The following is a 22844-nucleotide window of genomic DNA, read 5'->3' on the forward strand; positions in this document are numbered from 1 at the left end:
CATAATCATGTATTATTTATTAAAACTTTAAGCATAGTGAACGAAATCAGAAGAGAAAAAGCAGAACTTCATTCAGAAAAAAAAATGTTCTAAGAATTACAGGTTATAAAATCATATGTTTACCTATAATGACCAGTAGGGTATTTAATAATGCTTCAAGATCCTTTCTTTTAAATGTATAGCCTTCACCCAAATTCCTGGGAACACCTCTGCAGAACTGTGGTCAGCCAACATGGCAAGTTGATTGGTGTGGAGAAAAGGAGCAGATTAGACCTAACTGAGAGCAGAGCTCATCCGCCAGGAGACAAAGCAGTCCAGGACCTTGAATGGGAGGAAGAAGGAATCAGGGAGGGAGCCAAAAAAGGCCATGGTGGAAACTGGCAGCTGCAACCGGGCATTTTGTTTAATTCATTTACACAGACGTTTATTGCTCTTTATGAAACTGTGTATCCCTATTATACTAATTGACAGCTTTGCATCTGTAAAATAGAGAATATTACCATATTCTCCACCAGGCTATGAGAGAGATAAGATATACTAAAGCACTTAGAGTTCTCTGAAGGAGAATTGACTGAATTTGAAAGGGTTTATCATTTTCCCAGCATCTCCTGACTATGAACATGAACAGCTGACACTCTGCCTTGCCTGGTAACAGAGACAGCCCATGTCTGCCCACTTGCAGAAAACCAAAGAAAAGACTGCACACTTGGAAAATACATACGGAGCAGGAGATTAATTGCATTACAAAAGGATTCTTGATTTTACTGAGCAATTTACCAAAAAATTCCTTTAAGTAGAGTGGTCCTAGTGAAACCAAAGTGTGAGCGAACTTAAGGTCCTAACTAGTGTACGTCGTGCGCAAATCCTTCGTCAGAGCTCAGGGCATCAGAGGGAGGTCGGCAGACCTCTCATGGCCCAATCTATACCTGAACTGACAACGACCCTTGGAGTCACTCCATAGCCTCCATGTGTGGAGGTCTGCAAAGTTCTGGGAAACGGAACGCAGTGCTGTTTACTTTGCTGTGGATTCAGGAGTTCCGATATGGTCAGAAGGAATGTGCAAAATCATACGTTTTTCGCTTGCAGGTATTTCTGGAGAACTTCCCCCCTTACCAATCAGAACTTAAAATAGGGACACAGCAAATGGCTGCAGGTGCTTGCACCTCCTGTTTTGAATGGAGTCACATGTCACTGGAGTTAGACTGGCACAAAGAGCTGTCAGCCAGTTTCAGAGCATCCTAATTGTGCCTAATTATTCTCCTCCCCTTGAAGCTGGTGCTGTGCAGCTTGAGCGGAGGGACCTTGGTAGAACTAGAATGTGACATTCTGAAGCAGGTGGAAAAGTACCAGAAGCTGCCAACAGCTGAGACAATGAAGATGACTCATTCCCGTGGAGTTAGGAAAGGAGGGCTAGTGTTCTTGACAAAAACTACCTTTCATGGGCCTATTTTTTGAGTCAAATGACAGTATGTTAGTGGATCTAAATTACATGTTAATGGATCTTCCTTGATGTTATTAGTTTAGCCTGAATATCAATTTTTTTCTGAGTGTCCATCTCTACTCAGATGGGGTTTAGGAACAGCCCATTGTAAGGACAGTGTGATGAGGAAGTTGCTTGTTACCTGAGTCTTAGAGACAGGGTTAGAATGGGGGCTGGTAGGACTGGGAACAGACTTCATCCATGACAGCTGAGCAAAGGCAAACACCCAAGAACGTTCTCTATAAACCGCTGTGTAAAGGAGGGAAGGAAGGGAAGGTGTGAAGGAAGGAGGAAGAAAGGGAGGGAGGTAGACACAAACAGTGTAAGAATAAATATGATGCACAAGAAAGAACGTCTGACCTGGAATAAGGAGAACCGGGTTTACATGTTGCCACCTGCTTTTTGTGGGTAGATCATTTAACCTCTGTGTACCTTAGCCACTTTATCTGTAACATGGGAATTATGATCTGTTTTACCTAATTTAAATCTATTTTAAATTATCTATTTTAAAATTGTTTTTAATTCTCAAAACCTGAAAAACTCAGTTTTTAAGAACCATCAGAACAAGTCTAGGAAACAACTGTTTCAGAGCTGGGGGAGGGGAGGGGCTGACAGTGACAATGAACAGGGAAGCAAATGGAAAGTTCTGGAAAGTAGGAAGTGCTAGGAAGCAAATGAATCAGGACAACATGACAGGAAGCAGATTCCTCCTGCTTTAGTGAGGGTGCACCTCCACTGAGATGAAGGATTACTATTATTCAATTTAGATCTTTGTTTTACTTTGGTTCCATTTAAAGATATAGCTGATTTTCAAGACACACACACACACACACACACAACTCCTTATTCCACAATAATGCATCCAGATCTGTATTTAGTGGGTAGAATCAACAAGATTGGGGGGGGGTTATGAATTCAGTTTTGAACACAGTTAACCTGAGGGCTAACGTAGGCAGCTGCATATATAGTTCTAAAGCTCAGAAGAGAATTCTGGAACTGTCATAAACTAGGAACTCAAATGCATAAAAAAATATGAGCCACAGGAGGGAGAGCTCCAGGGTGAGTGTTAGAAGTGATAGGAGGTGTCCGGGATGCGGGGTCCCTGAAGACAAGGGGATAGAGGGAGAGTTTCAGGAAGGATGAAGTGTCACCTCTTTGGACCTTCTCCCCAGTAACCACCTCCTCCAGAGTTCTAATCTTGGGGAATGGTAATATTCTCCATCCAACGACATGTGCCAGAGACCGCCAGTGACTCCTGAAACCTCTTTTCTTTATTCCTTACAACCACATGATCACGAGGTCTTGCTGATTTCAGTCACCACGTATTTTCAAGTCTGTCTTCTCCGCACCGTCACTCTCACCCCTCCAGGCCTTCCTGCGAGACAGTGTGAGCTTCTTAATAACGCATATATTCATGTGACTCCCCTGCCTAAAACCTTCCTATGAGTTTCCTTTGCAGATAGGATAAAATTCAGTATCTTTATCAGTATCTATGTGGTCCTGCACACCTTCCCAGCCATTAATCTCCTTGCTTTCTGCTCTGCTCTCCTACCTCTTGGTAAAACATGCAACTCCCTGGAACTGGTCCTGCCCCTCCGAATGCAGGGTGTTTGCTCCCACTTCTCTTTCTTTTACCTGGAAAATTCTTTTTCTCATCCTTCAGGCCTCAGCTTATGTGCAGCTTCCTCGGAAGAGCCCTTCCTGCCCATCACCTCCCAGACTAGATCAGGACCCCCAATATACACCCTCGTGACATGCCGTAATGTCCAAATCACTTGTCATGGTGATTGTGAAAGAGCTGCTGCACAGCAATGCATTTAAAGTCCATCTCTCTTAGTAAACTATGGACCAGCAAGCAGGAGCAGCATCCAGCCTGCAGACCACTCCAGCCTCCGCAGCTAGCGCTTGCACTCACCTCATTTAATCCTCACAGCACAAGAACGAGGCAGATCTATGGCTACTTCCCGTTAGAAAGAGAAAGCTACTCAGGTCATACCACAACTAATTTGCATCCAGACTCTGATTGCAGATCCTGGTCTCTTAAAAATACTCTCTATCCTATACCTTGGTGCCCAGTAGGAACTGAATACATATTGATTTGTTAAATAAATAAATGAATATAATTTTCAAATACATAAGTATTATAGATGTTAATTATTAATGGAAATTCAGAAATTGGAAGAAACAATAAGGTTAAGGAGTCAGTTATTGATAGCCCCAAAGACCATTTCAAAGTCTAGTCAAACTAATTACAAAGACCGTGTTACTGTCATTCCATTCTGGATGGTTGACAATGACCTCCTCATCACTCTACAGAGTACCCTGTTCCAACAGCAGTCACCGTCATACAGTTTCTTCCTTCCTGCCTTTCTTCCTATCTCCCTTCTCCTTCCTTTCTCTCCCCTTCTCTGCCTCCCCTCTTCCTTCTTCAGAAAATGTGCATTAAGTCTCTGCTATATACTAGGAACGATGTGAGGTACAGGATGTATATTGGTGAGTAAAACAGCATAGCCCCTGCCCTCAGAGAGTATGTAATCTATAGAAGGGTGATTTAATACATAAGTAGAACCCACAAATATACAATTATGAAATTAAAAAGGAAACAGAATTCAGTAGTAGAGAATAGCAGAGTGGGGAGGAAGGGGCTCAGCAGGATGGAGAGGGAGTGAATGGTGAAGCCACCATCTGATGAATAAGGAGTTGGCCACAAGTGAGGCCAAGAGCATCCCAGAGCAGCGAAGACACCTGGCACCGTGAGGGTGTGGGTGGAAGCCAGTGTGGCCAGGGCGTGCACTACAGTGGAGCAGCCTTCATCTGATGCAGCAGACCAGAGGGAAGTCTTTGGTGGGTGTTAGGCAAAGGAGAGGCATCATTACGATTTTTAAAGATTGCACACAAGACCATATGGATAACAGTTTAGATTAGATGGATGGAGAGAAAGGAGCATACTATCAAAGACCAATAGAGACTATGTGTTACCCAAGGCAAAAAGGGACAGGCTGAGACCAGGGAGGGGTGGTGAAGGGGAGGCCGGCTTGACAGACAAGAAGGAAGAGAGGCAAAGGGGTCTATGGCACTAACGCCTCTTTCTGCTCGGCTTCGCTTTCTGTGCCCTGTACCTACCCTGCCTGGCCACAGCCTGGGTGCAGGGCTCCAAAGAAACAAAAGTCCTGATGCTGGGCCTATGCATAAAATAAGGCAGAAAAGGGAAATGGCCAATGTAAATCTTACTTCTAGCCAGGAATTCAAGGCATCTCCCTTCAAGCCACAAAGCCTAATTATTCCCTGCTTCTCTGTTAGGAGGTTGAGAATTTTCATTGTTTGGAGAAGCTTCCATTGGGAAAGAAATCAAAATTCTACAAAATGGAAATCCTTAAGTACGACATTTGGGAAGAAAGTACTATTTATCAAGCTGTTCTACTTTAGTGCTCTACTTTCTCACCCTTCTGTCATTCAACTCTAATAGTGACCCCTGGGGTTATATCCATTTAATAATTGAGGAAACCCAGATTGGCAAAGTTGAGTGACTTGCCTAAGGTCACAGAACTAAAAAAATCAGCAGAAGAGAATGACGAGGACCCATGTTGAGTAAAACTGGAAAATTAAGGCAGAGAGAGGAAAAGTGTAACCAGTGTGTCAACGTCGCGAAGCATCAGCAGGCAGGCAGGGATTAGGACGTGGTGCCTGGCACCTCCAAAGCCTGTCCTGAAAAGCAGGGGAGCAAAGTGCAGCAGGGCCCCCGGGCCAATCACCACCGTGACAGGAACACGGGAGTTTCCAGTGAGATGCTGGAAACTCCACAGCGCTCCCTTACGGCCTTCACACAGAAACTCAAACACCACAGTGTGGACACAGTGAGCCCGAATGCTCTCTACCGCAAGGTTTGTCTAAGTCCAAAGAGAAACTGTAATTGTGCATACAGACAGCACCCCGGGTCTCAGAATGACACTGCAAAGAGATTTTTATCATATACCATGATCACTTAAGCTTGTAAGAGAGACTCACTGCTGGCTGGATGTTGGGCATACACAGCATCAGCTTTATTGGAATCCAGCAAAATGTTTGTTTACTAACAGCAACATGCTTGCGAGGAAGAAATGTTCTTTGTTTTTCTTGCCTGTACTCCGTCTCCCTTCCCAAGTACTTGCATCTGAACGTGGTGCTTGGGCAAACAAGAATCTCTTCTCAGAATGTGCACTGTGAGTAATCAAACTGTTTGAATATGAAACCGCACCCAGCCAGTTCACTCACGCGTGTTCATTTCCCGCTAATCCAACCCAACTTCCGCTTTGCCAGGCACTCAGAACACTTTATCTCAGAATTTGTCATGTCATTCTTGAAAAAGAAGAGAAAACATTTTTCTACTTCCATTCATTTTCTTATTGACCAAATTCATTGCACCGATGGCCTTTCCCTCTAACACCGTGTGGCTGTGTATGTAGGATGTGCTTGCAAGGAGAGGGCCCCTTCATGGCTGCCACAGAAGACAAAGCTGCATCTCAGTCAGATACACAAGCAACGATGAGGCTAAGCAGCTATTTTTTGATATTGTTATTTAAGAAATGTTAACAAATTCCTGTTAGGATCCGTGAAATACAACAGTATCCGATAATCTGCATAAAACACTGGGCATTTAGGACTTACCCAAGAGGTCTTTGCTTCTAGAAGCAATGACGTCTCAGTCTCTAGCTGCCTGAGTGGGAATAACACCCCAAAATAAAGAAGTTCCGATCTTTTTCACTAGAAATCTGTCACAAGACAATTAGAGACCAGCAGAGACTGTGGGTCTTTCATTAAGAAGTGAGCATTAGGTAATTTTATTGAATGTAATGTCCATATGGGACATCTGTTCCCAGGCCACACAGTAAAACAGGCCTTTTTTTGCTTAGAAGACAAGGGTCCTCCTGTTCCCACACTGTCCCTCTCATTCTTTTCTCATGGATTGTATTTCATGATGATGTATTGCTTCTGCCAGAAATGAGTAGTTATCCAGCAAATGCATACATTCGCCCCATAAAAAGAGGGCTACATGCAGAAAGATCACCAAGGTCATGGTCAATTCTATTGACAGCAAAAAATAGCTGAACTCACTTGAACTACCCAGGCAGGGACAGAGAGGGAGCAACATGGCCTAAAATGTCTTTCTGGCTCAGAAATCTGAAATTGATCCGGGCTTTTCCCTATGTTCTCCCCACCTCCCACCCCCAAAAATCAGATAGCTAACAATGCCTTTATAACACCTTCTCACCTCTCAGATACGAGGTCTGGGAGGGGTATTTAGGGAATACAAGGATGAAGGCATTTAGTCAAGAGGACCAAAAGAAACCCTATCATGGTACAGCTGGACAAGACCCCGAAGCATCGGCCCCCTCGCTCACTGACTCCCTAGGGTAGTGGGCGTGACCGACAAGGGTGGATCTGAAAGTCAGGGCCGTACTTTACTAGAGGCAGTAGAGATGCAGGATGGGTTTTTCAGGCCTTTTTCTCCCAAATAATTTTCTGGATCTCTGATAAGTGCTAAATGTTAAATGCTAAATAAGTGCTAAAACCAACAAAACTTGGGGACAAACACCTTTAAATATAAATACAAGAGTACACGAAAGTAGGTTTAGAGCTGTTCGCATGGGAAATAATACAAAATTAATAAATAACAGTACAAGAATGACCTGAGTTTCACTGCACTCGCAGAGGGAAGCCTGCTTCTGCCCGCCCCTGTGTGGAATGCAGGGAACAGAACCGGTGCTATGTCACGTCAGCTGGGCAAGTCCAGGGGTTCAGAGCCAAAATGGAATGCGTGTGCTCTTCTGCATGAGTGGTAGAATACTGACACTTTTACTGAGGTGTTTTACTGACACTGGTCTTTCGATTCCATGCAAGACAGGGACCTGTGATCTCAGCATGGAGGAGATGTGCACTAAATATTTGTTGAACGGATAAGGCCTGGGTGGGCAAAACCATTGATCCCTGTCAGGGATTCTGCACGTTAAACAGCTCTCTGTGTGTCTTCAAAGGCGCTCTGGGTCTGCTTTTCCTCGGAATGATTCCATTTGGCCCGGGTGGTGAGGCCGTATCACAGCTGGGTGTAGTGATAACTCCCTTCAGCTCACTTGCTGCACAAGGAAAGAAAAAATGTGCTTTTGTGCTGTTGTAATTTCCGGGCTTCTAGAAGGAGCCATGGCTCCACTATCATCGGGCTTGCAGTTTCTCTTTTAGTGCTTAGCTCTGAATGCTTATTTGGAAAATTAATAGAAGGAATAACTGGACTGCTGGAGATGATGAACAGGGGTTAGGACTATAGGTAATGTCCGCTCACAGGAAGTAGAAGCATTGTTCCAGAGGACAGACCCAGGTCACCGGGCTCAGAATAAGGAGGTACTTCCTAGAGCCATGCCACAGGGAACACGCAGCCGCATAAGGTGCCTTCCTGTGTCTGGACAATGCAAACTGCAGCTGGCCAACAGCCTGTGCTACAGAACTGACAACTGTATCAGGTGGGAAACAGAAGAAGTGACCTTTAAGGTCTCTTCCAATTCTGTTTTCAATTTTCCCATGTCCCTATAGATTCTGAGGGATCCAAAGATGCCGTGAATGGTGCTTCCTCTGTCCCTGTAATTTTCATGGTCACTGCAGATTCCGTCAGTGAGGCACCTGATGGCAGACACAGCCCACCAGCAGCGGTTGTCCCTCCTTGTCACTGTGGTACCAGTCATCTCACTGTCCATCCTGCTGATGCCTCAAATACCTGAGCAAAGGCTCAAAGATGTTGCAGCAAAGGCAGCAAGAGTAAGCAGGACACCTTGGTGGCCCCAGTAATGTTATGAGATGTGTATGCAACGTGACATCCCTCTCATGCCTCTGCACCTCCAAAACCCATGTCAGCTACGACTTCCTCCACGAGGACTTCTCGGAGATCTTGCTGGTTGAAATTAGTGAATCCTTCCTCAGAATGCCGAAAAGCTGCTTACACTGCCTTTAAAGCGCAATACCTGTCCCGTTCTGTAGTGTCCTGCAGTTATTTGTGTGCAGGTCTTATCTCCTCTCCTAGGATCCTATGGGCTCCATGGATCCGTGACAGCCTTGGGAAAGCCAGGGCAAATCAACTCCCTGTCTGAGTGCTAACACTTTGGCTGAAGCAATTGGATAAATGCACCAAGAATGGGTTTTGGAGATAGCATCTTTCATTAAACATTAACTATTACGTGGCAAGCATGCATAGCATACCTGCTGTGTGTTGGACACTAGGCTAGACTCTTGGGAAGAGGTTAAGATGAAATAAGAATTAGATAAAGATTTTACCCTCTCACCATAATAATGAAAGCCGTCACCTCCACTGACCCTCATCATCAACTCAGGGGTGAAACTTGGAGTCAGGATGTGTCTGGTCAAAGAGATGTAAGTCTGTGACTGGTCACTTGAAGAGTGGCAAATCCCTATTTTATACCACTTCACTTTGGAAGCTCAGACATATATAAGGGTATGATAGCCTTCTTTAAGACTCTAGAGATCAGGCAGGGACAGGTTGTGTGAGGTGTCATTGTCCCTGCCCATGACGGGCTGGGAGGGGTTTGGAACTAGAGCTGAGGCTAGACTGTGTGAGGAAAGGCGGGCAGTGTGCCTTATGTTACAGAGGACACGAACACGAGCATGGAGCCAGCCTGCGTTGGCCAGAATCCCGGCTGGGCCATTCACTCGCTGTGTGACCTTGGGTAGTTACCTAACCTCTCTGTGTCTGTTTCCTCATTTGTAAAATGGGAATAATGATACTGTCTTTCTCATGTAGTTGTGGTGAGGACTTAAAGACTTAATGATGCAGGTAAAGTGCCCAAAACAGTGTTAGTGGAGTGAGGGGAGTTGTTATGATTGTCCTTACTGAGCATCCCCCTGACTGAGAGTAAGTCAGGACCCAGGTCAGACAATTCCACTCATACCAGCAAGGTCAGTCCCTTCACTGTAGAGACACAAAACCAACCTCTCGGCCAATGAATGCATTTTCACAGGCTACCAGTCCCAGAAGAGAGAGACTTTCCAGGCATTTGAGTATAATATTCCCAACAGAGCAGGAAATGCAGAGATCCTCTTCCTGGAGATACTTTCTTGGTTTGGGACATCCACATAAGCCCACTTATCTGTAGGAGACCCCATCAGTGACACCCTCCTTCCCCAAACATCTGCAGAATTCTGCCCGTCTTCCACTGCTTCTACATCAGCTCTGACCCTCCGCTGCCCACGGAGCCCCTGCATCCGCCCTCTGACAGCTAGTCATCTCCATTTCCCTGCTGATTCCGTGAGCTTTATACAACTCAGACATTGGTATGTCATTTCTCTGCTTACTAACTATGACTGGTAGGGAAATCCAAATGAAAACAAAAATGACATAGAGTTGTCCCACCAAACGGATTATGATTAACCTAAACATTAGATAATATCAAGTACTTTTCAAGGGTTTGGGGAAGGAGAGTCTCACACACTCCTAGTGGGAGTGTCGATCAGTATGGTTGCTTTGGAGAACCTCGAGGCAGTGTGGACTAAAGTTAAAAATGCACACACCCGCTGCCCCAGCAACTTCCGGGCTCCAAGTCTACCCAGAGGTACTTTCCTGTGAGAATGAAGAGGCATGTCAAGGCCATTCAGTGAGCCTTGTGTGGAATAGAGAAAAAGATTTAAAGCCTAAATGCCCATCAGAAAGAAATGGCTAATCTCACTTATTCATGCTCTGAAGTGCTGTGCAGTACTGAAAGCATAAGCTAGGTCTAGATTTACTAACAGGAAAATGTTATATAATGAGAGGCGGTGGGAGGGAGTCTATCCACCCAAAATTTGTATGTTGAGGTCCTGACCCCCAGGACCTCAAACTGTCTATGTTGGGATACAAAATCTTTAAACAGGTAATTAAGGCCAAGTGAGGTGGGCTCTAATGCAATGTGATTGGTGTCCATACGAGAACAAGGACGAGCATGTAAAGACACAAGGAGAACAGGGTCACCTACAAGCCAAGGGGAGAGGCCTCAGAAGACACCAACCCTGCCAACACCTTGATCTTGGACTTCTGGCCTCCAGAACCATGAGAAAACAAATTTCCGTTGTTTAAGAAACCTAGTCTGTGGCACTGTGGCACTGCAGCCCTAGCCAGCGAAGACACTGTACTGTATAGAAAACCGAATGGAAGGGTCTGCCCCAGCCCGATAACAGCAGTTACCTATGGAGAGAGATTCGGATTAAGGATAGTAGTTGAAGGAGAATTTAGCCTTAAAAATAAGGTTTTACTTTTTATAGTAGGAAAGCACTCATATATTATTCGTATATCAACTTTTTAAAAACCCTCTTCCATGGCACAGTATACAATGTACTTCACCATCTGGATGCAACAATCTCTGGAAATTTAGACGTGTCCACCATCATCCCCCAACCCCTGCACACCTATCCGCCCCACTAGAACGTCCCATCTCTCTAATGCCTCTACACCTATGACTGTCTTCCTCTGCCTGGAAGGTCTTTCCCCCTTTTTTTAAACCTGGGCTGGTGATTTTCCTCCTTCAGAGCTCAGCTCAAATGTCACCACTTTATAAATAGGTTCCTGGAAGTCTTACTAGGCAGGTCTTCCCCAGGGCCACTTCTCCATTCTTTCGATGTCTTATTCTTATGTGTACTCCCAGTGTCTGATCAATGTCTACAGCCAACTAAATGCTCAATAAATGGTTCCAAATACACGGATGCAGGGACATTTGCTAGCAGGTTGCTTTTCCATCCGCTCTGTCTCAAAGGTCCAACATCTCAGTCTGTGTGTATTAATAACAGCCTCCTTAGACACTCAGGCTGTAATCACTGCATGAGTTAGGTCCTAGCCTTTCAAAGATTTGTTTTCATACAATGGAACAACAATATTTCTGTGGCATCCAAGCCCCATTTGCTTCCATTGCAGATGGAATCATAAGAATGTATTGCCATTTATTTTTTTTTAAGTTCTGTGCCCATGAAGGTTTTCAGTTACTGAACCCACAATAGGCCCAAATCAAAAATGCCTGTTGACCTCTGACAGGGAGCCTCTGATAAACCAGGCCTTACCTCTTCATCGGCTTGGGCGAGCACCCCCTCTCCAGGTTGGACGACGTGTGTTTCACATGCATCGCGTTGTAGGAAGTGTGAGTATAGTCATTTTCGTCGCTGTAGTCAGGACCGAGTAATGTCCGCGCCCAAGTTCCCATGTCATAGGGAGGAAGGGTTCCTCCAAATTCCGAGGGCAAAAATTCAGGGTGTATTAGCTGGTGAAGGCTATTTAAATTGTTCCCATGCAGGAAAATCTGGAAAGAAAAATAATTAGCCATTAAAAAATCCAAAACATATGACCGAGTGTTTAAGCTCATACACAAATGAGCAATGACAAATTGGATGTGCTGCTGTTGATTATGGTGTTTAAGGAGGCATTCAGTTTTGTGTCTATGGCTTCGGCTTTATGAAATGTTAATTTGTTGCTCAGAAAAGGGCCTGATTTAATAGTCCTTGAAAATGAAGTTCATGAACAAATTGGGTATTATTTGGCCATGGCCTGAAATTTACAGAGACAGTCATCCCTAATTATCCTTGCTGAGGGAAAGAGTAGTGAAGCAGACCATCCACGCCCCCACCATGCTTCTTTGCACCTCTGCATTGCTCTCTTCTCTCCCCTGGAGCATTCTCCGCCCTCTGTACCTCCTCAACGCTCCCCATTATTCCCAGGCCCACCACAAGCCGCAGCTTCTTCTTAAGTCTGGCCCAGCGACACCTGCCTACTCTGGTTCTCCAACTTCCTTCCCCCAATTAACTCCTTATTAGCTGATGACTTCTATTTTTCGGTGATTTGTTCATTTATGTCTTGCTGGACAAAAGGAAGAGAAAGATGCACAGAAAAAAAAAGATGGTGTTTTCTTACTCCTCTAATATGCTCCCAGCTCCCAGGGTCATGTGGGCACAAGGTGAAAGTTCTCAATTCTTAGTCAGTGAAATTGGCAACTGCGGCCTGGGAGTTTATCGTGGAATGTTACTGCGGCTATTTCCCGTTCATGTCCGGACTGAGGGCTCATCACCAAATGGGTCTGCAGCTTCTACACATGTAATGGGTGGTGATGGGCATTGGTCAAGCAGGGAAGAAAACGCCCCCAAATTATAAGTATTTCCATACAAATGCACAAAGTGGATAGATAAGCCACAGGGTGATAATTACCACTGCCTGAAATTTAGGAATTGACTCCTGAAAGTGTATTTAATGTACGCCTGTGTAATGACATTAGTTTCCACACTTCTCCATGTTGCAGGCTCAAGACACATAAGTATAGGACCATCACACATGTACACACCCCCCAGTTAATCATTATGAAATGTACGTGTGATTTTTAAAATATGTAAATACAGTATCATAACATACCATACAAGTACTATATTGTACCATATTAACAGTATACTATATTAGAGTATACTGCATTAGCATATGATAAACACGTATTACCTTGTTCTATTGTATTGGTTTTAACTTAAGATGTAATGGCATTATTTAAAGAAGAAAGGGACAAGAAGCTAAGTGCTAAAATTCTTCAGAAGAATGCTATAGCACTACAGAAAACTGTACATTTTCTGACATTGGATTGGGTATGACCAAATTTTAATAAGAGTTCTTTTGAAGAAATTCACATGTTCTGGCTTTTGAAAAACACCTCACAGGAGGAACTGCAGTATGTGAAATGTTGGACCTAAATACCAGCCTACTGTTAAGAGCAAACATTTGTACCCACCCACCCAACACCTCTGGTTCTTGAAGGACAAGGGGAGCTTTGGAAACTGGCCCTTTCCTGGGGTTTCCATGGGATGGAGAAGCTCAACGGGTAGGACATTGGATGTTCCACCTGTATAATTCTGTTCTGCACCCAGAGCTCCCGAAACTCCCTTCTATGGCACAGCACCAAATGTTGATTGCTTAGTGGGAGGAATTCTTACTGGCTCCTTCCTGAGTAGAAGATGAAGCCAGTGGGAAGCCTGAAGCTGTATTAGAAACAGTCTAGAGCACATCTCTGTCCTCAGCACTGTCCTGAGCCCCAGACAGATTGCAAAATGTCCCAGAATGTCTCTGCCTCTTGAGGCTGATTTGTTCTAATTCCCAATTCCACATTTGTTTAGTGACAGCAGAATGACCCCTCTTGTACCCTATTGCAGTGTTTCCTAAGGACCTGGAAGCATCTGCGTTCTAGGAGTTAGGAACCCTGAAAAGTGTGTGTGGGGGGGGGGGCGGTGCTGCGGAGTTCCCTCACATCATCATTCTCCCCATAATACTCGGAGTCCTTCCCTAGCATGGGGGCCTGGGTAGAGGGGCACATGCAAGATGCTGTAAGAATGCCCCTGGCCAGGTTCCCAAGAAAGTAGCTAATATCAGAAAGCTTGAAAGAAAAGGGAGCTAAATGGTAAAACGAAAGCACAGCCACTGTGTCTCTCCTACATGTGTGGCATTCTTCTACCTGTTTTCATGTGCCGTCACATTTAATTACCCCAGCAGCTCTGTAGTGTGGGCATTAGTATCCCCATTTCATAAATGAGGAAATAGATTCAGAGCAGTCAGTGAACGTTCAGTTTCTCAACTAATCAGAAAGCCATAAACAAGGCCAGCTTCCCCAATGTCATCAGCTGATACAATCAAGATTTTAAAAGCCTTCTTCATTATTATTTCTAATGAAGAATATTTCCCCAACCTCAAAGATGATATAGATTTGGCAGCTATGACCCAAGTGTCCCGGGGAAAAAATCAACTATAAATATTCTTCATCATGATATTACATTTGCAGGACAAAATGCTGGCTATTACAATATTCCAAGAACAGGAAGCTGTTTGACCTCATCGCTCCCACAATCATTGGCAGTAAAATGGGCATCTGGTGTTTGCATGCCTTCATAGTTTCCTTCGGTTTGTCGCTGGGACTCTGAAAATAACCCAGTTCTACTAAATTATTGATTGAATCCAGGCCATTTGCAAACTCCAGCTGAGGCTCAAACGCTCAGGGACTGTAGAAAAGCAGAAAAACCACAGAGAAAAATGAGGAGAGAAGGAGAGAGTGAGAGATTGAGGGGGAGGGCACCGTAACTACCCCCCTCATCCCACATTCCTAGCAGGCATTGGGCACTTCTTTTCCTTACCCGCTTCCTGGTCTTGTCCTTAAGAAATGGCTTGATGAGCGTGTACAAGGCATGAATGTACCAGGGCTGGTTGACAAAGTGGACTCCTCCGAAGCGGGCAGGAAAGCTGTCCTGGGTTGGAAAGAGAAGCACATGCCAGTTAACAGGAGCTCCGGACTGGGCTGGGCCAGCAAGGCTGCAGTCACCAGAACAACCTGTGTCTTCCCTCTGAAGCCCTAGCTGAGGGCGGGGAAAGACAGAAAACCCACCGATTCCTATCTGTTGAGGTTTTCTCTATTCTCCTTGCCCCCACCCCCACCCCGTTGGCTCCACGACTTAAAAATCCCGCACAGGTGCCAGGACAGTCTTTTCCAAGTCGCAATTATGTCACCGCGCATGTGGCAGGAGCGATTACAGCATGGATGGGAGGGGGTCAGGCTTCTCGGTGGCATTAGGGAACCCAGGCTTCAGCTCCCAGGAGCCCTAACCACAAGATCTCCCTTTTTAACCTTCCTCTGCTTGCCTGCTCCAACCCTCCCCACGGATTACCATGACAATGGCTGTACTTCCTAGGTGAGTGCGGGCTCTGTAGAAAGGGGTTGGAAAAGAATTTCAAAGGATCTCTGGAACCTACAGTTACCCATACTAGCACCTTCTCATAGGTAACAGAATTGGGACCTCACTTCATCCTGCAACCTACACAGTGGAACCCAGAGAAAAGATACTTGTTGATTGATGGGCTAGTTAATTCTCCTAATGGAGGTCCTCTTTTTCTGCAGATCAACACTTTTGTAAGTACCAAGAAATAAGAGCATATTGAAAATGGTTCCAATTTTGGAATCCAGATTAGGGCACAAATTTGAGAAGTTGCTCTCTGTGCTAATTAGATTCATGGAATAAGGGACCTTGCTCATCAAGTCTGAGCTAGTCCCACCATACCAAGTCCTGAGGTCCTGACGAGGGGCCTCCCCAGACAGCATCACGCTCATCTTGGTTAATAGAATTTTAAAAAGAAGGAACAGCTAATGCCATTTGAATTGCCAAGTAGGTTGGCAATCAATTTCATTGCAACAAATAATTTTGTAAACTGTCAGCAAGATGAGAGGAAAGCCGAAGGTCCTGGCTGTCTGAGCTCACAGGTCCACCATCTAGCTGCTTCCTGCAGGTGTCTGAAATGCCTCACTGGGGTCGTTTTTAGTAACGTGGAAAGGGGGTTATTAACTTGTTTTCGGAACCCTCTGAGTCTACAGGATCTTTCAGCATCTTTCACACCAAGACCTGGTTTTCAGTAAGAACTGTACTTAAGGGTTGAAACTTGAAAAACTTAAAAGGAATTTTGCCTCTATCTAGACATTTTACAGAGTACAAAGAAATTAAATATTTTGAAGTCCACACAAGACAATTTCAATAAAGGTCTTTGTTTTGGAGGGTATTTATTTATTTTTGTTTCTTTTATTTAAAAAAAAAAACCTAATGAAACCACCAAGTAAGGGTAAAGAAACCGTTTATACTAATTTGTACATTTGTCAGAATCTCTCACTATTTCAAATATGAATTGAGAAATACAAAAGTTCTTAATAAGGTAGTCTTTTCTCTTTTGGGGGCAATTTGGGATCTAAAAATTCTTTGGTTCAAAAAAAAAAAGCCATTCCTCAAAGTTTTTCCTTCATAGTAAGTGCTGAGCTTTCGTCTTATACAATTTGGTCCTTTGGAACTTGTGATACAGAGGTATGACTCATTATACCCCACACTACACATGGGTTCTGAGGAGCTGTGGAAGAGGAACAAGAAGAAAGGGTTTATCTACAATTCCTGGGTTTTACTGTCTTTTTTAATAGGTCCAGTAAGATTTTTATTTCTGCTAAGAGTCTATTGTATTATACATTTCTAGGTTAGTAAAGTGGAAGAAAACTCTGTAAGTAATACCTGAGAGGCAATAGACAAAAATCTCCAAGAAAATATTAACCTTTTAAAAATATCTAGAGGCCCTTGGTTTTAGTTTATGGAACATCAGTCATCAGAGACATCAGAACTGTCTGCTCTTGGTGTCGGAGGAGGTGAAAAGATAAAACACAGGCCTGAGAGCCTGTCAGTTCTCTCTAGGTTGCCCTTGGCTTCGAGTCCGCCAGCTCGAAGACCCACTGGGTTTTTAGTGATCTCCTTCAGGTCAACCAGCAGTCGCGTGCAGATAAATTCATGGAAAATCTTATTCCTTAGACTTCTAGGTTTGGGCCAGAGTAGAAACAGGATCACTTTCCTTCGAGTTTTATCTATAAAACCCAAATGAAAGGCCTTCTGTGCAATAAAGGCAATGTGCAAATATTCTGGGTATTCTCAAGTGAGTCTGACCATATTATTAATAATAATGATGCTTGTGTGTATATATGTGTGTGTTATGCACAGAGAAAGGTGAGGGAGGGAAAATGAGCAAACACAATCCCTATGCCCATCCTTGTTGGTCATGTAGCCCAGTCTCATTAGCAAGCTGCAGTAAAGGGGACATTGTCTGTCACACAATGTCTCTCAGGACCCCAAGAGGTTCCCGCACCCCCAGGGAGGTGCCTTTCTTAGGGGCTGGAGCAGACCTAGCTCCGGATGCTAAGCCTTGATTCAATGGCAGTACAACGCTTTGTTGTTCTGTGTTCTTAGCAACTAAAGAGTATGCACCGAAAACACAACCTCAGTTCCACGAAATAGTATTAATATTTGCATATTTCATGCATTTACCAATAAAAATATAGTATCATTTCAAATTATGAGCATTCAAAGTATAAAATATGTCTTTCCCCCTAGTTTAAATTACTTTTATTTATTTCCTTGGTACAAAAATAACCCACTCTAAAAAAAAGTAGATAAAAAATGTTATTTGAAAAAATCAGTATTTATACCAAGAACTTGGAAGACCTCAAACTGAATGAAACAACTAATGGAGATCTACGTCAAATGACAGAGATGTTAGAATTACTTGACAAAGATTTTAAATTAACAAGCAATTATAAACACACATGAAAAAAGTAGAAAAATCTCAGCAAAGAAACAGATACTCTTAGCAAAGAAATATAAAATATAAAGAAATGTGCAATACAATTTCAACCAAAAAGTACTATTAAAACAACAAAAAAGTTCAGCAGATGGGCTCAACAGTAGGGTGGAAAGGACAGAGGAAAAAGTCAGTGAACTGAAAGATACAATAGAAGTTATCCTATGTGAGCAAAGAGAAAATATGCCTGAAAACAACGAGCAGAGTCTTGGGGACCTGTTGGGCTTACAACAAAGATCCAACATTTGTGACATCAGGGGCCTGGGAAGAGAGGAGAAAGAGGGCATGACTGGAAGTTACCAAGAAATAATGTCTTTAAACTCCCAAAATATAGCAAGAGACTTAAACCTACAGTTTGGAACAGCTACATAAACACCAAAGAGTAAAACCTCGAGTAAACTGATGCCAAGACACATCATAACTATATAATTAAAAACTAAAGACAAAACATTGATGCAGCCAGAGGAGAAAAAATTATCTTGTAATGACCGTGGATTTCTCATCAGAAACCATGGAGGCTAGGTGGAAGTGGCACAATATTTTGTAGGTGCTGAAAAAAAGAACTATCAATCTAGATGCTATATCCAACAAAAATATCCTTTGGGAATGAGCAGTTGAAGAAATTCTCAGGTGAAGGGAAATCAAGCAAATCTATTGGCAGCAGACCTACCCTGAAAGAACGGCTTGAGGAGTTCTCTTCAACAGGAAGAAAATGATCAATAGAATCTTGGGTCATTGGGAAGGAAGGAAGAACACAGCAACCAAAAATATAGGTAAATGTGATAGGTTTTTCTTCTCAAGCTTTCTAATTGAAATAAAAGTCACGACACTGCCTGGTGTGGTTCCAAATGTATGTAAGGGGAATATTTCAGACAGTCATATGAACTGGGGAGAGAAAAGAAAGTAAAGGGAGATAAGGTTTTTAGACTTGAACTCCTAAAATTTTGATGTCAATAGATTGATTAGTTATAAATGTATAATGCAATACTTACAGCATTGCTAAAGAAGCTATACAAAGATTTATACTCGATAACACCACAGATAAATAAAAATAGAATACTAGGAAGTAGTATAAGTAACCTGGTGGAAGGTAGGACGGAGAAAATGGAACTACAAAACAGAGAGAACAAATACAAAAGAAAATGCAAAATGGCAGACTTGAGCCCTAACCGATTAATAACTATTTTAAATTGGTCTGAATAAACCCATTAAAAGACAGAGAATGATAGAGTGGGTTAGAAAACAGGATCCACTATACATGCTGTCTAAAAGAAACTCACTTCAGATATAACTATAGCAGCTGCAATATGTATGAAACAAAAACTGGTAGAAATAAAAGAAGAAATAGATTAACCCACAATTATTACTGGTGAGGTAAACATCCCTCTCTCGACAACAGATGGACTTATGAACAGAAATTTAGCCAGGAGATAAAGAACTCACCGGCACCATTCGTGAACATCATTTCATTGGTATGTATAAAACACTCCCCCCAGCACCGGAACACACTTTCTTTTTAATTACCTGTAAAACATGTATCAAGATAGAGCATATCTGGGCCATAAAACAAACCTCAGCAATTTTAAAAGAAGCAAAGTTGTACACAATATGTTCGCTGTTCATTATGGAATAAACTGGAAATCAATACTGCAAACATAATGGGAAAGTTTCCAAATGCTTGGAAACTACAGAACCCACCTTTCAATAATTCATGAATGGGTCAGAGAAGTCTTGAGGGAAATTTTCAAAATACATGGAATTGAATGAAAGTGAAACATCAAAATTTGGGGTACACAGTTAAAGCAGTGCTGACAGGGGTATTTACAGCCCTAAACACAAATATAAAAAGAGAGGAAAACTCTTGAATCAATAATTAAAGCTCCCACCTCAAGAATGTAGAAAGAGAAGAGCAAAATATATCAAATCAAGAAGAAAGAAAATAATAAAGAGCAGAAATCAACACAGTTAAAAATAGAAAAACAGTCAAGAAAATCAATGAAACAAACAGCTGATTCTTTTAAAAGGTCAGTAAACTTTTAACAAGACTTACAAAGAAGCAAAGAGATGTCACGAATTACCAAGATTTGGAAGAAAACAGCAGATATTGCTACAGACTTTCCAGACATCAACAATAATCAGGGAATACTTCAAACCATTCCACTCACCCACACACGTGTATTTTTGGCAACTGAGAAGAAAAGGATCAATTCCTCACAAAACACAAACTCACTCAATATGAAATACCTAATTTGAATAGCACTGAACTATTAAAAAGATTAAATTTGTAATTTATAAAGTAATTAAATATAAATCTCCAGGCTCAGATAATTTCACTAAACTTTTAAAGAGTTAACACAAATTCTACACAGTCTCTTCCAGAAAACAGAATAGAAGGGAACACTCCCAATGTATCTATGAAGCTAGTATTGCCCTCATACCAAAGCAAAACACAGTTCCAAAAATAAAATTGCAGAACAACAATATCCTTTATGAATATAGATGCAAAAATCCCTAACAAAATATTACCAAGTAGAATTCAGCACTGTTTTTTAATATATTTTATTGGTTATGCTGTTACACTTGTCCCATTCTTTTCTTCCCTTTATTCCTCTCCACCCTGTACCCCCCTCCCATCAGCATTCCCCTATCTTAGTTCATGTCCATGGGTTGAGCATTTAAATTCTTTGGCTTCTCCATTTCCCATACTATTCTTAACCTCCCCCTGTCTATTTTGTATCTACCATTTATGCTTCTTATTCCCTGTACCTTTTCCCCCTCTCTCCACCCGCCCCCTCTGCACTGATAACCCTCCATGTGATCTCCATTTCTGTGATTCTGTTACTGTTCTAGTTGTTTGCTTAGTTTGCTTATTATTTTTTTAGGTTCAGTTGTTGATAGTTGTGTCTGTTGTCATTTTACTGTTCATATATTTGATCATCTTCTTTTTCTTAGATAAGTCCCTTTAATGTTTCATATAATAAGGGCTTGGTAATAATGAACTCCTTTAACTTGACCTTATCTGGGAAGCATTTTATCTCCCTTCCATTCTAAATGATAGTTTTGCTGGATAGAGTAATCTTGGATGTAGGTCCTTGCCTTTCATGACCTCGAATATTTCCCTCCTGCCCCTTCTTGACTGCAAGGTTTCTTTTGAGATATCACCTCATGGTCTTATGGGAATGCCTTTGTAAGTAACTGTCTACTTTTCTCTTGCTGCTTTTAAGATTCTCTCCTTATCTTTAATCTTGGGTAATGTCATTATGATGTGCCTCGGTGTGTGCTTCTTTGGGTCCACTTCTTTGAGACTCTCTGAGCTTCGTGGACTTCCTGGAAGTCTATCTCCTTTGCCAGATTGGGGAAGTTTTCCTTCATTATTTTTTTCAAATAAGTTTTCAATTTCTTGCTCTTCCTCTTCTCCTTCTGGCACCCCTATGATTCAGATGGTGGAACATTTAAAGATGTCCTGGAGGTTCCTAAGCCTCTCCTCATTTTTTTCTGAATTCTTGTTCCTTCATTCTGTTCTGGTTGAATGTTTATTTCTTCGGTCTGCTCCAAACTGTTGATTTGGGTCTTGGTTTCACTCCCTTCACTCTTGGTTCCCTGTATATTTTCCTTTATTTCACTTTGCATTGTCTTCACTCTATTTTCCTACCATACTCAACAAATTGTAAGGACCCTGATTACCAGTGTTTTGAACTCTGCATCTGATAGGTTGGCTATCTCTTCATCACTTAGTTCTATTTTTGGAGCTTTGATCTGTTCTTTCATTTGGGCCATATTTTTATTTCTCAGCATGTCTGTTATGTAGTAAGGGGTAGAGCCTTAACTACTGGGGGGGCAACCCATGTCACTGTGTTGTGGCACTGTATGTGGGGGAGGGGTCCCAGAGGGAACAATGCCACTTGCTCAGCTCTCAGCTAGCTTTCATTCACTTCCTCCTCTACCCACAAGCAAATTGGGCCCTTCTGGTGCTGATTCCCTGGTGGGTGGGTTTGTGTACATTCTAGGACCCTATGGGTCTCTCCAATGAACTCTCCTATGAGGCTGAAAGTTTCTTCCACCAACTCAACCTCCACAAGTTTTTATAGTCAGAGGTTTTGAGGCTTTATTTCCCCATACTGGAACCCTGGGTTGTGTGGTCTGTTTCGCTACCACGTTTTTCCTCCCAGTTTATCCACATGCAAATGTGGGACCACCTGGTTTGGCAGCTACCACCTTGCCTGCTCAGGTCCTCTCCACCCCAGCTTCCCATCTCTGCCCCTCCTACCAGTCTGGATGAGTGTTTCTTCTTTAATCCTTGGTTGTCAGACTTCTATACAGTTCTGGTTATTTTTTGTTTTTAAATTTGTTGTTGTCCTTCTTTTGGTTGTGTGAGGAGGAAGGTATATCTATCTACTCCTCCATCTTGGCCGGAAGTCTTAGAATTCAGCACTTTGTTAAAATAATTATACAGAATGATCAAGTGGGGTTTATTTCAGGGATGCAAGACTAGCTGAATATTTTTAAATGAATTAAACTAATGTATTAACCACACTTTCTAGTTTCTGTATGTGAAGTGTTGGTATCCAGGGCCTTGCTGACTAGAAAGGGACTACACCTCCCAGAGTTAGCTAATTACTGGAGATATTCAGTAACTAGTCTTGGGAGCAGTCCTTTCATACGCAAGCTAACCAAGCTAGCACACAGATCCCCAGCTGCCTTATCTATTGGGCTCTTACACTCTGCCCCAATCACCCTTCTTAGGGCCAGGTACTAGCCAGCTAGAGACAGGCCCTATACCCAGAAGCCCACTGATAGTTAAACCAGTCAATCCTAGACTGGCTGAGCCTCCTTTCCCTGCCTGGCCCATTCCTTCCCATGAAAACCACAACGAAGCCTCTTGCCCCAGTTTTCTCTCCGTGTCTTCTGCCTCCTGACTAATCCTGGAGCTTACCTGTGTGCCCCCCTGCTGTGTGGTGTGCCATGTCTAGGGATCTGAGAACAGAACAAATTTCTTCTTTCATGACAGTCATTTCCATCTTTGTGTGTCTTACTGTACCTAGTTAAATTCCGTGTGCTTTTACAGCAGCAATCCATCATATTAACAGGCCAAAGAGGAAAAACCACATGAGCAGCAACTGATGCAGAAACAGTATTTGATAAAATTCAACAACCATTTCTGGTTTAAAAAGCTCTTGGAAAAATAAGTCTGCA

At 42.8% G+C, this 22844-nt stretch overlaps 1 protein-coding gene across 1 annotated transcript in view; it reads right to left on the minus strand.

Annotated features, from left to right (window-relative positions):
• The window catches only part of CLVS1 (clavesin 1), a 167409-nt gene that overhangs the window by 9160 nt on the left and 135405 nt on the right, over positions 1 to 22844 (minus strand). The window contains 2 exon segments of the mRNA XM_045204923.3: positions 11543 to 11778; positions 14633 to 14743. Coding sequence (XP_045060858.2) covers positions 11543 to 11778; positions 14633 to 14743 — 347 coding nt within the window.

The sequence above is a fragment of the Desmodus rotundus genome, chromosome 8 (assembly GCF_022682495.2).
Source record: "Desmodus rotundus isolate HL8 chromosome 8, HLdesRot8A.1, whole genome shotgun sequence".
NCBI lineage: Eukaryota > Metazoa > Chordata > Mammalia > Chiroptera > Phyllostomidae > Desmodus > Desmodus rotundus.